Source organism: Geotrypetes seraphini, chromosome 1, assembly GCF_902459505.1.
Source record: "Geotrypetes seraphini chromosome 1, aGeoSer1.1, whole genome shotgun sequence".
In the NCBI taxonomy this organism is placed as follows: Eukaryota; Metazoa; Chordata; class Amphibia; order Gymnophiona; family Dermophiidae; genus Geotrypetes; species Geotrypetes seraphini.
Window position 1 is genome coordinate 134,949,633 of NC_047084.1, and position 12,799 is coordinate 134,962,431.

At 42.2% G+C, this 12,799-nt stretch overlaps 2 protein-coding genes across 3 annotated transcripts in view; one reads left to right on the forward strand and one right to left on the reverse strand.

Annotated features, from left to right (window-relative positions):
* The window catches only part of MFSD8 (major facilitator superfamily domain containing 8), a 52,304-nt gene that overhangs the window by 39,316 nt on the left and 189 nt on the right, over positions 1 to 12,799 (reverse strand). For both annotated transcript variants that reach the window (XM_033938997.1, XM_033938989.1), the window contains exons 2-4: positions 8,850 to 8,941; positions 6,124 to 6,167; positions 4,234 to 4,474 (exon numbers count right to left, since the gene is read on the reverse strand). In XM_033938997.1, the coding sequence (XP_033794888.1) occupies positions 4,234 to 4,474; positions 6,124 to 6,167; positions 8,850 to 8,941 (377 nt within the window). The remainder of the gene's footprint in view (positions 1 to 4,233; positions 4,475 to 6,123; positions 6,168 to 8,849; positions 8,942 to 12,799) is intronic.
* ABHD18 (abhydrolase domain containing 18) overlaps positions 9,407 to 12,799 on the forward strand; it is a 128,329-nt gene continuing 124,936 nt past the window's right edge. The window contains exon 1 of the mRNA XM_033939008.1: positions 9,407 to 9,611. Coding sequence (XP_033794899.1) covers positions 9,467 to 9,611 — 145 coding nt within the window. The 5' untranslated portion in view covers positions 9,407 to 9,466. The remainder of the gene's footprint in view (positions 9,612 to 12,799) is intronic.

Below are 12,799 nucleotides of genomic sequence, written 5' to 3' on the forward strand. Positions count from 1 at the left end.
GTAACAGGTGTTATCCAGGGACCGCAGGCAACTATTCTCACATATGGGCGACTCAAAACTTTGAGTTTCTTCAAGCAAGTCTGCTTGCGAGGCGTCCGCCTCCGGGCTCCGTCAATGACGTCACCCATATGTGAACCCCATATGTGAGAATACCTGGGATAATACATTATTTGTAGAAGCATTTCAATAAAGGTCTATTCTGGGTTATGAATGTTCTTGTATTGATACGTTGTTGAGTGCTGTAAATAAAGGCTGATATGAAGGAATTGTTGTATTTACTGTTGTATAACATGTGTTGTATGGGTTTTTTTAATATGATTGGGTTTTTTGTAAAACCACCTAGTTATAGGCGGTTAAATCTTTGAACTAAATAAATAAAGTCAAAAATTAATAAAATCATTCTTTTGCTTTGTCGTTTTATACTAGATCAGACATCAGTGCTTAAAGTATCTGAAACCACCTTAAATTTCTTTTTTTTCCAAATTCTTTATTCATTTTTCAATCTTACAAGTGAATAATATATATCAAATTAATCATATATATCACTTGAATTTCTTTTCTAATATCATCTTCAATACATAAATTAAGCCCCTTCCCCACCCTCCCTTTCCACAAATATTATAAATCAAACATCTTGCACTGATGATCACTCCCAAGTCCCGTTCCTCTGAAGTCTTAGCTAGTGTTTCTCCATTCAAGGTGTATGTTCTGCATGGATTTCTGCTGCCGAGATGCATGACCTTACACTTTTTAGCGTTGAAGCCCAGCTGCCATGTCGTGGACCATTTTTCCAACTTGATGACGCAGGATCTGATCAAGTTGGAAAAATGGTCCACGACATGGCAGCTGGGCTTCAACGCTAAAAAGTGTAAGGTCATGCATCTCGGCAGCAGAAATCCATGCAGAACATACACCTTGAATGGAGAAACACTAGCTAAGACTTCAGAGGAACGGGACTTGGGAGTGATCATCAGTGCAGACATGAAGGCTGCCAAACAGGTGGAGAAGGCCTCATCCAAGGCGAGGCAAATGATAGGATGTATCAATAGAAGCTTCGTCAGCCGCAAACCTGAAGTCATAATGCCACTGTATAGAACCATGGTGAGACCTCATCTGGAGTACTGTGTGCAATTCTGGAGGCCACATTACCGTAAAGATGTGCTTCGAGCTGAGTCGGTCCAGCGAATGGCCACTAGGAAGGTCTCTGGACTCAAGGGTCTCTCATACGAGGAAAGACTGGGCAAATTGCAGCTGTACTCTCTAGAAGAGCGCAGGGAAAGGGGTGACATGATTGAGACTTTTAAGTACGTCACAGGTCGTGTCGAGGTAGAAAACGATATATTCCTTCCCAAGGGACCCTCGGTCACAAGGGGGCACCCGCTCAAACTCAGGGGAGGGAAATTTAGAGGTGACATCAGGAAGTATTTCTTCACAGAAAGAGTGGTGAATCACTGGAACAAACTTCCGACGCAGGTAATCAAGGCCACAAGCGTGCTCGACTTTAAGAATAAATGGGACATCCACGTGGGATCCCTACGTGGGTCGAGCAGCACTCAGACTTAATGGGGTGGGTCAGTAGAGTGGGCAGACTTGATGGGCTGTAGCCCTTTTCTGCCGTCACCTTTCTATGTTTCTAAAATATATTCAAAAATATTGATTAAACCAATAATATATCTATATATCCCCTTTTCCCATAGTTATAATTATACTTTTCGTGTAAAAAGGTATCTAATCATTACAATATGTTATCAATGGCCCCCAAATCTTTTTAAAATTATTATAATTCCCTTTTTGTATGGCAATTATTCTTTCCATTTTGTATATGTGACATAACGAATTTCACCAGAAAGTGTAATTGAGTCTGGTGTAATGTTTCCAATTTCTGGTGATATGTTGAATGGCAACTCCTGTCATTATTAATAAAAGTTTATTATTACTAGATGAAATTTGACTTTTTATTCTCATGGAGGTCCCAAATAGAATTGTATCATACGATAAAGCTACATGGTTTTCTAATAAACAATTAACTTGAGACCAAATTGAATTCCAAAAGGCCATGATACAGGGACAAAAATATATTAAATGATCTAGAGTCCCTGTTTCCAGATTACATTGCCAGCATCTATTAGACCTAGAGCAATCCAACTTTTGTAATCTAACTGGGGTCCAAAATGCTCTATGCAACAGAAAGAACCAAGTTTGCCTCATAGATGCACCTTAAATTTCTAATGCGATAAGGCTCTGTTAACTGGGAAACTGTTTTTATTCCATCCCATGCAGGAGATAATTTTACCAAATTGTGCCTATTAAATGCCTATTTTATAAAGGAAATAACAAATGGCAATCAATATCAATTCCAAAAACACATCTTATGTTTGGGCAGACTGGATGGACCATTTACTATCTTTACGTTCCAAAGTACATGGTTCTACTAAATATTACTTATTTTCCTTTTTGTTTTTTATGGACCTTTATATCCTTGGCATTCGGAGATATTGATAACTCATCTCTACTAGTGCTGAAAATTGTAATCATTTATCCTCTTGGCTTTTAAATGCACTATAAAAGTATAAATGTTTTGGGTTTTTTTATATTCTTTATTCATTTTTTCATCTTACAACAAGTTCGTCAGAAAATATCAATTAAACTTATACAATATCACTTGAGTATCTACCATTATTAATTTCACAATTAAAAATAAATGTTTACAAAATAGAAGTAAAGCACTTCCTAGCTCTCATTCTAAATAATACTGGGAACAGGAGTTACTGGCACAGCCTGAGATCGTCTCAGTTTTCAGTTTAAGCTGTAAACCGCAGAGAACCGGAAGGTGATGCGATATACAAATAATCATGTGATGTAATGTGACCATGTTTCAAGTGAGTGCTCTCTGTCAAGGTGAGATAATTCTTATCCAAGAGTATACGGTCTTCTATATTGGCCCATGGCTGTTCAAAGGGATGCGGTGCCCTGAGCCAACTTCTGCCTTTGTGCCCTCATCTTTGGGCCAGTTTTGAGGTACGGGTACTTAATTAGCCATCCTAACTTTGCTATGTGGATATGGAAATGAATATCAGCCTTGCCCACATAAACTCTGGGCACAGCCAAAGACACCAATATTCAGTTCTGGTGCCTTGATAAGACCCAGCACTCAATATCTGGATCAGTTTATAGTTTATTGGCTTATATGTTGTGATCAGTGTATTAAAAAATGTTCACCACCGCCAGCTGAATTTTTGACTCAATAAGTTACACATAAAGGTCCGGATTCTATAAACGGCACCGATATCAGCAGCTGCCTAAAAATGGTCACCGATCAATCATGCATTGGCGCCATTGATAGAATTGCAGCTCTTTTTTTAAAAACAGGGGCCTTACATGTAGGCCAGCATTTTACAAGCCTATATGTAAGGTGCCTGTCTTGCACCTATAGAAGTGCCCAGAGTCATGTAAGGCCACTTCCAGTGTAAACCACACTCAAGCCAGCCTCAGGCATCCTTAGGCTTGCCTAGGCGCTTCCATAGGTGCACGAATGGCACCTTCAACATAGATGCTGTCTGCCACATCGATTTTTTTTTTTTTTAAATGTACATCCCGATTGATTAGACCAGTGTCCCGCAAACTTTGTCGAGCCATGGCTCGAGGCATCCAGAAGTGCGTGGATGTTGCCGTGATGATGCCACGTGCATGCGTGAAGGCCCTCCAGGAGGGCCCTGAGCTGCCAGTGAGTGATGCCAGCAGGGAAGATGCACAGAGAGGAGAGGCGCTGACTGATTGCCTACAAGACGTGCCTCTCACTGCAAGAGGCATGTCCTGCAGGCCGTCAGCTGGCGCCAGCACCTCTCCTCCTCCCCAGTGTGTCACGGCACACCTGAAATCTCAGGAGGCACATTAGTGTGTTGCGGCGCACAGTTTGCGATACGCTGACTTAGACGGTGGTAGACGCCTACCTTCAGGATGCCATTGCTAGAATCCAGGCCAAAGTGCATAAGCTATATTGATGCAAAAAAAGATATGAACTTAATTAGAACAAACATGGGGAAACTATGAATAAGACTAAAAAAGCAAGAAACTAGAAAGATACGTAAAGCAATCTAGCTAGTGCGGCTGTATTAGATTAATTGATCTGCTTGATAGACTTTAATAAGACACATATGCTACAAAATGAAAAAAAAAAAAACCAAAAACCAACCCCCACTTATGTTTTCTTAATTTTATATCCCCCGACTCTACCTGCTCCGATTCCCAATAATGTCCGGGCAAGGAGCATGTAGTACTTGTTGTGAGAAGCTGGTACGTGGACATAGGAGTAAAGGCAGCTAGCTGCAACTGAGACAGAAATAGAGACAAGGAGAGGTTCTCGTCTGGGCCTGTAATTGGACCACAAGCCAAAGAGCGGCGAGGCCACCATCTGGCCCAGGCTGTATGAAGCAATAATCCAGCCTAGGAAACTTGCATTTGCTGTCTGATCAATCTGGAGGAAGAAGAAGAAAGTTTTAGGAAGGGAATTACATCATCAAATCTCAGTCAGCACTTGATAAGTTGCCTTTACCACTACTACTAGTATTAATTATTTCTATAGCGCTACCAGACGTACGCAGAGCTGCACAGTCAAAAAGAAGAAGAAAACGGTCCCTGCTTGAAAGAGCTTACTATCTAAACAGACAAACAGGATGTCACGGATATAGTTAAGGGGAAGGGTTAATCTGCTGGCTGGGTTGGAGGGCAGAGAGGAGTACAGGACAATCGAGCCATTGTGACATCACTGAGGAGGTTGGCTCTTATTGGTGGAATGAGGCATTATGACATCACAATCTCAGCTCTGCTTCCCAAATTAGACTGAAACTCTTGACACTACTACTACTAGGAATTATTTCTATAGCGCTATCAGACGCACACAGTGCTGTACAGAGTCAGAAAGAAGACAGTCCCTGCTCCAAAGAGCTTACAATCTAAACAAACAAGACAGACAAACAGAATGTCATGGATACAATTCAGCACTACCCAATGTCCTAGGCAGATTACAACTTAAAAATATACACTGAGATATAGCTGTACATTTTTAATGGTCTAAACAAATCAAAGTTTTAAATGGTTACAGCTGAAGCAGGCTATTCAGGAGGGGTTCGCTGAAATCTTAATAGTCAATATAGTCTGGAATTTTTATGCTTTCAAATGGATTTCTTGGGACACAAGGCCGCACAGTGGTATAAATTGATATCTGGATTTATGAATAAAAAACCAAAGACTGGTCTTAGAGACATTTGGAGCATTGAAATTAAGCATCAAATTTCTGCATCTCAATGGCCACGAATTTGGTCTTGGAGGATGAAGTGTACAGTGTCAGCATCTACGAGACAAACTTGGTTCTTTTTGTTACATTTTGGACCCCAGTTAGATTACAAAAGTTGGATAGCTCTAAGTCTAATAGATGCTGGCATTGTAATCTGGATGCAGGGACTTTAGATCATTTATTATACTTTTGTCCCTGTATCATGGCCTTCTGGAAATCAATTTAGTCACAAATTAATTCTTTATTAGAAAACCATGTAGCTCTATCATATGATACAATCCTATTTGGAATGCCAATGAGAAAAAAAGAGTCAAATTTCATCAAATAATAATAAATTTTTAATGACAGGAGTCGCCATTCAACATATCACCAGAAATTGGAAAAATTACATAAGACTTAATTACACCTTCTGGTGGAATTCATTATGCTATATATATAAGATGGAAAGAATAACTGCTATACAAAAAGGGAATTATAATAATTTTAAGAAGATTTGGGGGCCATTGACAATTTATTGTAATGATTAGACACCTTTTTACATTGAAAGTATAATTATGGGAGGGGGTATATAGTTATAATTTACGTTTTATCAATATTTGTGCGTATAGCATAAGTATATTGAATTTAGATTATAATATCTGTGAAAAGGGAGGGTGGGGGAGAGGGTAAATTTATGTATTTAGATGATATTAGAAAGAATTTCAAGTGATGTGTATGATTCAATTTATGTAATATTGTATACTTGGTGGAAGATGGAAAAATGAATAAAGAATTGGAAAAAAAAATGGTATACATAACAAAATGCCAGTAAAATCATAAAGTCCACAAACCTTTTGAAGATACGGCCAAATTGATGTAATGACAATTGAAAAACCTGTGAAAATAACAAATTATATTATATGGTCTAATTCATTTAATGCCAAACTGTAATTAAGTATCAAGCTTGTCTCAAAATGGACTTTCATTGATATTAAAAAGACTTCACAGTTTAAAAAAAATATTTGCTAACCCCCTGATATTCAGTCCACAATTAAATGCCAACCACTGAGTTTTTTAATACGTCGATATTCAGCACCAGTATTGAGATACTGGCCAGTGGTATATACCTTGGTACTGTGTTTCCCCCAAAATAAGACACTTTCTTATATTAATCTGGGGCCCAAAAAAGACACTAGGTCTTATTTTCGGGGATGCCTTATTTTTTTCATGTAATGATCATCTCTCCCTTCCTCTCCTCCACCCCAACTCTTCCTATTTCCTTTTTCTCCTCCACATGTGCAGATATCTTTCCTCCCCTCTCATCCATCCCCTTGTGCAGTAGAACCTTTCCAGCTTCTAACCCTCCCTTCCTCCCATTCCCCCGTGTAGCATCTTTCTATCCCCCCAACGCCTGCCGCTACCACGCACCCCCTGCTGACCCATCTCTCCCTCCCATTCAAACCGCGAGACAGGAATACCTTATAACAGCATCAGCAGCAATCTACACAGGCTGCTTCACGGCCTTCTAGCTCCCGGGCGTTCCACTGCTGCGTTGCTGATGACGCCCAGGAGATAGAAGGCTGCGGATGCTGTTATAAGGTATTCGTGTCTCGCGATTCAGATGGGAGAGATGGGTCGGAGGGGGGGGAGGGTGTGTGGCGGTGAGCGGGCGGAAGCACTGCTACTGCCGGCAACTAGGGCTTATTTTCGGGGGTAGGGCTTATATTAAGACCTATCCGGAAAATCATGCTAGGGTTTATTTTTGGGAAAACACACTATATTTTGGCCAGTGCTACTTATCTGATTTCTGTCAATTAGACCAGTACTTGCATAAGTAACTGGATAAAGTTAGAATAGTGTGCATGCGTAAATGGGAGCACAGATGCAGGTAAGTTGTGGGGCGCTGCAATGGAAGGTATATCAGTGAAGGGGCCATGTGTATGTCAGTTGAGGGGTATGCATTAGCAGACAAGCATGTGTGTGTGTATGTGGACAGGGGTGTTAACCACTAAAAACCAAAGTCATATACTTTAGCTTTGAGGCATTTATTTAGTGGATCAAAAAGAACACTCACGGGCTGGATTAGAAAAATGCACCCAAACAGGAGATCCTACCTAGTCACGGTAGAAGTGCAAAAGACGCAGAGAAGGCAATCTGTTGTGCTCGATATCTTTATTATAGTCAAGACGTGTTTCGGCTCTAAGGCCTGCCTCAGGATCTATCTTGTTAATATGGTGTTTTAGCTCAAGTGCGCATGCAAGCAATTGAAATTGATCAATTAACTGAAAATTAACCTTTTTTTCAGCAGTCTCTCTGACTCCCTTCTAACTGTTAGTGGGTATGTCGATGGGAATTTTCAATAATAGTAAGCCTATATAAAGCAAACTAAAGGCTGTACAGAGATGTATTCCCTTTACACAATGGTTATAAACACCAACTGTTAAGCTGAACCCTAACATATTTGTTTTTTAAATCCAACAAAGATAGTGTTTGGTCTAAATAACTACATGATCAGGCTACATAACTCTCAGTTCTTATCTCTATCTTCAGAGGAGGCCAAGAAAAAAATGTAACAGACACAAAAGTGTAGTTTAAATGTTCAAGGCCTTGGGAGCGTTTGTCATCCATCAACGGGTAGGACAGCATCCAGAAAGGCTCACCCAAATACAAGTGACTGGCCATTTTATTGGGATGACGACATCATCAATTAGTCCATTATTAAACATACGTAGTTGGTACATCGTCCAATTACAATTCAATTACAAATTGCACATTCCAGCAATATTCTATTGGTTCTATTCAAGTCACATGGTTTCTGGTAATTTTCTTTAGTAACTATAATGACTATAATGCTATTGGTTTCACCCCCGTCAGCAATAGAAGGGGGTGAACATGCTCACCGAGGACTGCTAACCTTGTTGACATGTTCTATTTTATTGCAAACATCTATTTAAAAAACTTTGCTAGTCAATGTACTTCTGTAGGCTACAATGACATGATTTCCCTTAACTCTACAAGTGACAAATATGTTAGTTCTTATTAGGGTGCAACTTTCAGCCTATGCATTTGATTATTTATAAAAGTTATGTTATGAGCTCAGCATCTTGTTCTAGACATTAAACCAAAATATTTTCTCTGTTTCAGTGGCAACAAAAAAATTATGTACTCTGCTTGCTGTCTATACTATGCTGTGTCACAAATCTCTGAAGCATTTCTATCATTCAGCTCCATCTTTTTATATATACACCTATTAATGTAAGGGGTGTCTAATACATATTAGTTATGGGCCCTCCCTTATATCCTGCTTATACAATTAGCTAATACAATTAGCACCATCAATAGATGAATTGAAGAAGCAATGCATGACACAGTGCAGAAAGACTAGAATGTGCAGTTAGAATGCTAAAAGCTTCTAAAAGTTGTCGGAAACTATAGCAACCTCTCTCTTGACTGGCTCTCTTCGATGATGTCACCCACTTGTCCTTGGAGAAAACAGCACCACAACCTGCGAGCAATCCAAGTCAAACTAGCTATGTCAGTGTAATACTTTATTTCTACGAATAGCAAGTTTACTTGCCAATGCTGCTGAGGAACATAGTGAGGTACATAACACGGACAGACCACCATCGCCTTCTGTGCTCTTCAATGGATTCTATCACATTTCCAACCCTGGAGTAAAAAATAAACAGCGTTTGAGAAATTCAACCATTATTAATGAAAACATAAGCAAATGATTTGTTGTCTTCCATACTTTTTCAACTTTTCCTATCAAATGCAGGACCATATCCTATGTATAATATAATATCAAATTATACATTGTGGTATTCAGCCTATGCCTGCTAGGTCTGTCCCCAGAACAGTGCAGAAACCTGGAGCAAATGCACTAGAAACAGCTCATTTTAAACCCCAAACTAACCATTTTGGGGACTTTTCTTCTTTGGCCTCTAGGGGCAGCAGGAGAGCAGATTTGCCTGCTCCACAACCCCCACACAGCTCTAGTTTAGTTCTCAGCAGTCACCTGCAGGCTGGAGACAGAACCTGCCGGAAAGCCTTTTCACCTGAGAGTTTGGGGCGTGGATGCAGGCTATAACATCAGAGAGCAGAAGTGCTAGAGAGGCAGAAGGAAAAGCAGGAGCAACAAAGAAGGCAGGGAGACTCAGGGCTGAGAGCTCTGGCTAGTAGTGAACAGCCTGAATGTATGGAGCTGACAGAGGCTGGGGTCCAGAGCCACCAAACCTAATGCCCCAGGATTTTCAAACTATGGAGCTGGAGCCAGAGCCGGAGCCGTATCCTGAACTGCTGAATGGAGCCCTGCCAATGGAAACTTGCTGGACTGAAGGCAAGTGAATAAAATTGCCTAAATGTTTGACATGGGTACAGTTTGTCTAAGCTTACTAAATGCCTTTTGTTGAGTAACCCTGAAGAAGTGCACCCAGTGCTCCTTCCTATGTCCCCCTCACTGCCTTCCAGACTTTGTTCCACCCCCCTCCCCCAAAGCCAGCCAGCCAGCCTACCTCCCTCCCTGCCGCACTAAAGCCAGCCAGCCGGCCTGCCTCCCTCCCTCCAACGCCTGCCCCCCCGGACCAGCCCCCGCTTCAAAACACCCCCCCACGATCTGCCACTGCTGCTGACTGCCGCTTCAAAACACCCCCCCCCGGTCTGCCACTGCTGCTGACCGCCGCAACTAAAGCAAAGGAAGGTCCAGGCGCATGCAATTGGCTGACCTGGAACTTCCTCTCCGACGTCAGAATTGATGGCGGAAGCAGGTTTGTGGGCTGGCACCTAGACCTTCCTTCTCTTTAGTTATGGCGGGCAGTGGTCGAAAGCGGCGGTGGACCGGGGGACGGGGTGTTTCAAGCGGTGGTAGGCATCAGGTAGCGGGGGCTGGTCCGGGTGGGGGGCAGGCTTCGGCACTGGAGGGAGGAGAAGAGATCACCTGTCCCATTGTCCCCATGTACAGCTTTGGGATGCTGCCCCTGAAAACAGAACATTTTGGCATCTCGAAGCTGTACGTGGGGACAACGGGACAGGGGATCTAAAAAGGGGACAGTCCCGTTCAAAACGGGACATATCGTCACCTTATCTTTACAGGGAAGGGAAGCAGGTTGGGCACCCCTGCTCTAGCTAGCTGAGCTGCGAGCCACACTCAAGTGGCTAAAGAGCCGCATGCAGCTCGCTGACCACTGCCCTAGGGGGTACAGCAGAACCCCACTGACTCTCCCACTGTGACACAACAGAGGGAAAGCCCTAGCGGGGAAGACCACGAAGCAGCCCGTTCAGAACGCTGCTGTTTTAGGAGGCCTTGGAGCGGAGGTATGTCAGGTCTCACCGGGGTGGGGGTGGGAGGGTCGCTGAATTGACGAGTCCGATGTTTTCGGTGAATCAGGCAGCACTAGTGTCAGGGATGGAGTCGGGGATATTTGGGGGGGCTTTGAGGGTCAATCTCAACTAGGGCTGATTTTTGGGCAGGGCTTAGATTAGGAGCACCTTTAAAAAAACCATGCTAGAGCTTATTTTCGGGGAAACAGGGTGTGTTACATATCCTAGGTACACCACTGCTGGCGAGCAATAGAAACAAACTGTGTTCACACCAGTACTAGAGAACTTATACAAAGTGTGTCAGCAGAGAATTTAAAGCAATGACAGAAAAACGGTTAGACCGCCAATAAAGATTTAGGAAAGTGGAAGTCGGGGGTGGGGAGGGGGGGGAGTCTGGAACAAATTGAACCCTTCTCTTCCATTGCCAACTCCAGACTCCGTCCCTTCTTTCTTGCGGCGCCGTATGCCTGGAACAGGCTGCCTGAATCACTACATCGTGCTCCGTCCCCGGCAGTGTTCAAATCCAAGCTAAAGGCCCACTTTTTGGAAACTGCTTTCAACTCTTAAACTCCCCCTCACTGCTGTCAGATACCTAGACCCTGAAATGTCCTGTCTAAATTAGATTGTAAGCTCTTCTGAGCAGAGACTGTCTATTGTAAAGGCTCCTTTGCATTACACTCTATAGAAATTCAACTCTTCAACTCCCCCTCAATGCTGACAGATACCTAGACCCTGAAATGTCCTGTCGAAATTAGATTGTAAGCTCTTCAGAGCAGGGACAGTCTATTGTAAAGGCTCCTTCAGATTACACTCTATAGAAATTGAACTCTTCAACTCCCCCTCACTGCTGTCAGATACCAAGACCCACTATAACCTCCCCAACCCTGAAATGTCCTGTCTAAATTAGATTGTAAGCTCTTCTGAGCAGGGACTGTCTATTGTAAAGGCTCCTTCACATTACACTGTATAGAAATTCAACTCTTAAACTCCCCCTCACTGCTGTCAGATACCTAGACCCTGAAATGTCCTGTCTAAATTAGATTGTAAGCTCTTCTGAGCAGAGACTGTCTATTGTAAAGGCTCCTTTGCATTACACTCTATAGAAATTCAACTCTTCAACTCCCCCTCAATGCTGACAGATACCTAGACCCTGAAATGTCCTGTCTAAATTAGATTGTAAGCTCTTCAGAGCAGGGACAGTCTATTGTAAAGGCTCCTTCAGATTACACTCTATAGAAATTGAACTCTTCAACTCCCCCTCACTGCTGTCAGATACCAAGACCCACTATAACCTCCCCAACCCTGAAATGTCCTGTCTAAATTAGATTGTAAGCTCTTCTGAGCAGGGACTGTCTATTGTAAAGGCTCCTTCACATTACACTGTATAGAAATTCAACTCTTAAACTCCCCCTCACTGCTGTCAGATACCTAGACCCTGAAATGTCCTGTCTAAATTAGATTGTAAGCTCTTCTGAGCAGAGACTGTCTATTGTAAAGGCTCCTTTGCATTACACTCTATAGAAATTCAACTCTTCAACTCCCCCTCAATGCTGACAGATACCTAGACCCTGAAATGTCCTGTCTAAATTAGATTGTAAGCTCTTCAGAGCAGGGACAGTCTATTGTAAAGGCTCCTTCAGATTACACTCTATAGAAATTCAACTCTTAAACTCCCCCTCACTGCTGTCAGATACCTAGACCCTGAAATGTCCTGTCTAAATTAGATTGTAAGCTCTTCTGAGCAGGGACTGTCTATTGTAAAGGCTCCTTTGCATTACACTCTATAGAAATTAAACTCTTCAACTCCTCCTCAAGCTGTCAGATACCTAGACCCTGAAATGTCCTGTCTAAATTAGATTGTAAGCTCTTCTGAGCAGGGACTGTCTATTGTAAAGGCTCCTTTGCATTACACTCTATAGAAATTAAACTCTTCAACTCCTCCTCAAGCTGTCAGATACCTAGACCCTGAAATGTTCTGTCTAAATTAGATTGTCAGCTCTTCTGAGTAGGGACTGTCTATTGTAAAGGCTCCTTTGCATTACACTCTCACTCTATAGAAATTCAACTCTTCAACTCCCCCTCAATGCTGTCAGATACCTAGACCCACTATAACCTCCCCAACCCTGAAATGTCCTGTCTAAATGAGACTGTAAGCTCTTCTGAGCGGGGACCGTCTATTGCATGTTAAAATGTACAGCGCTGCGTACG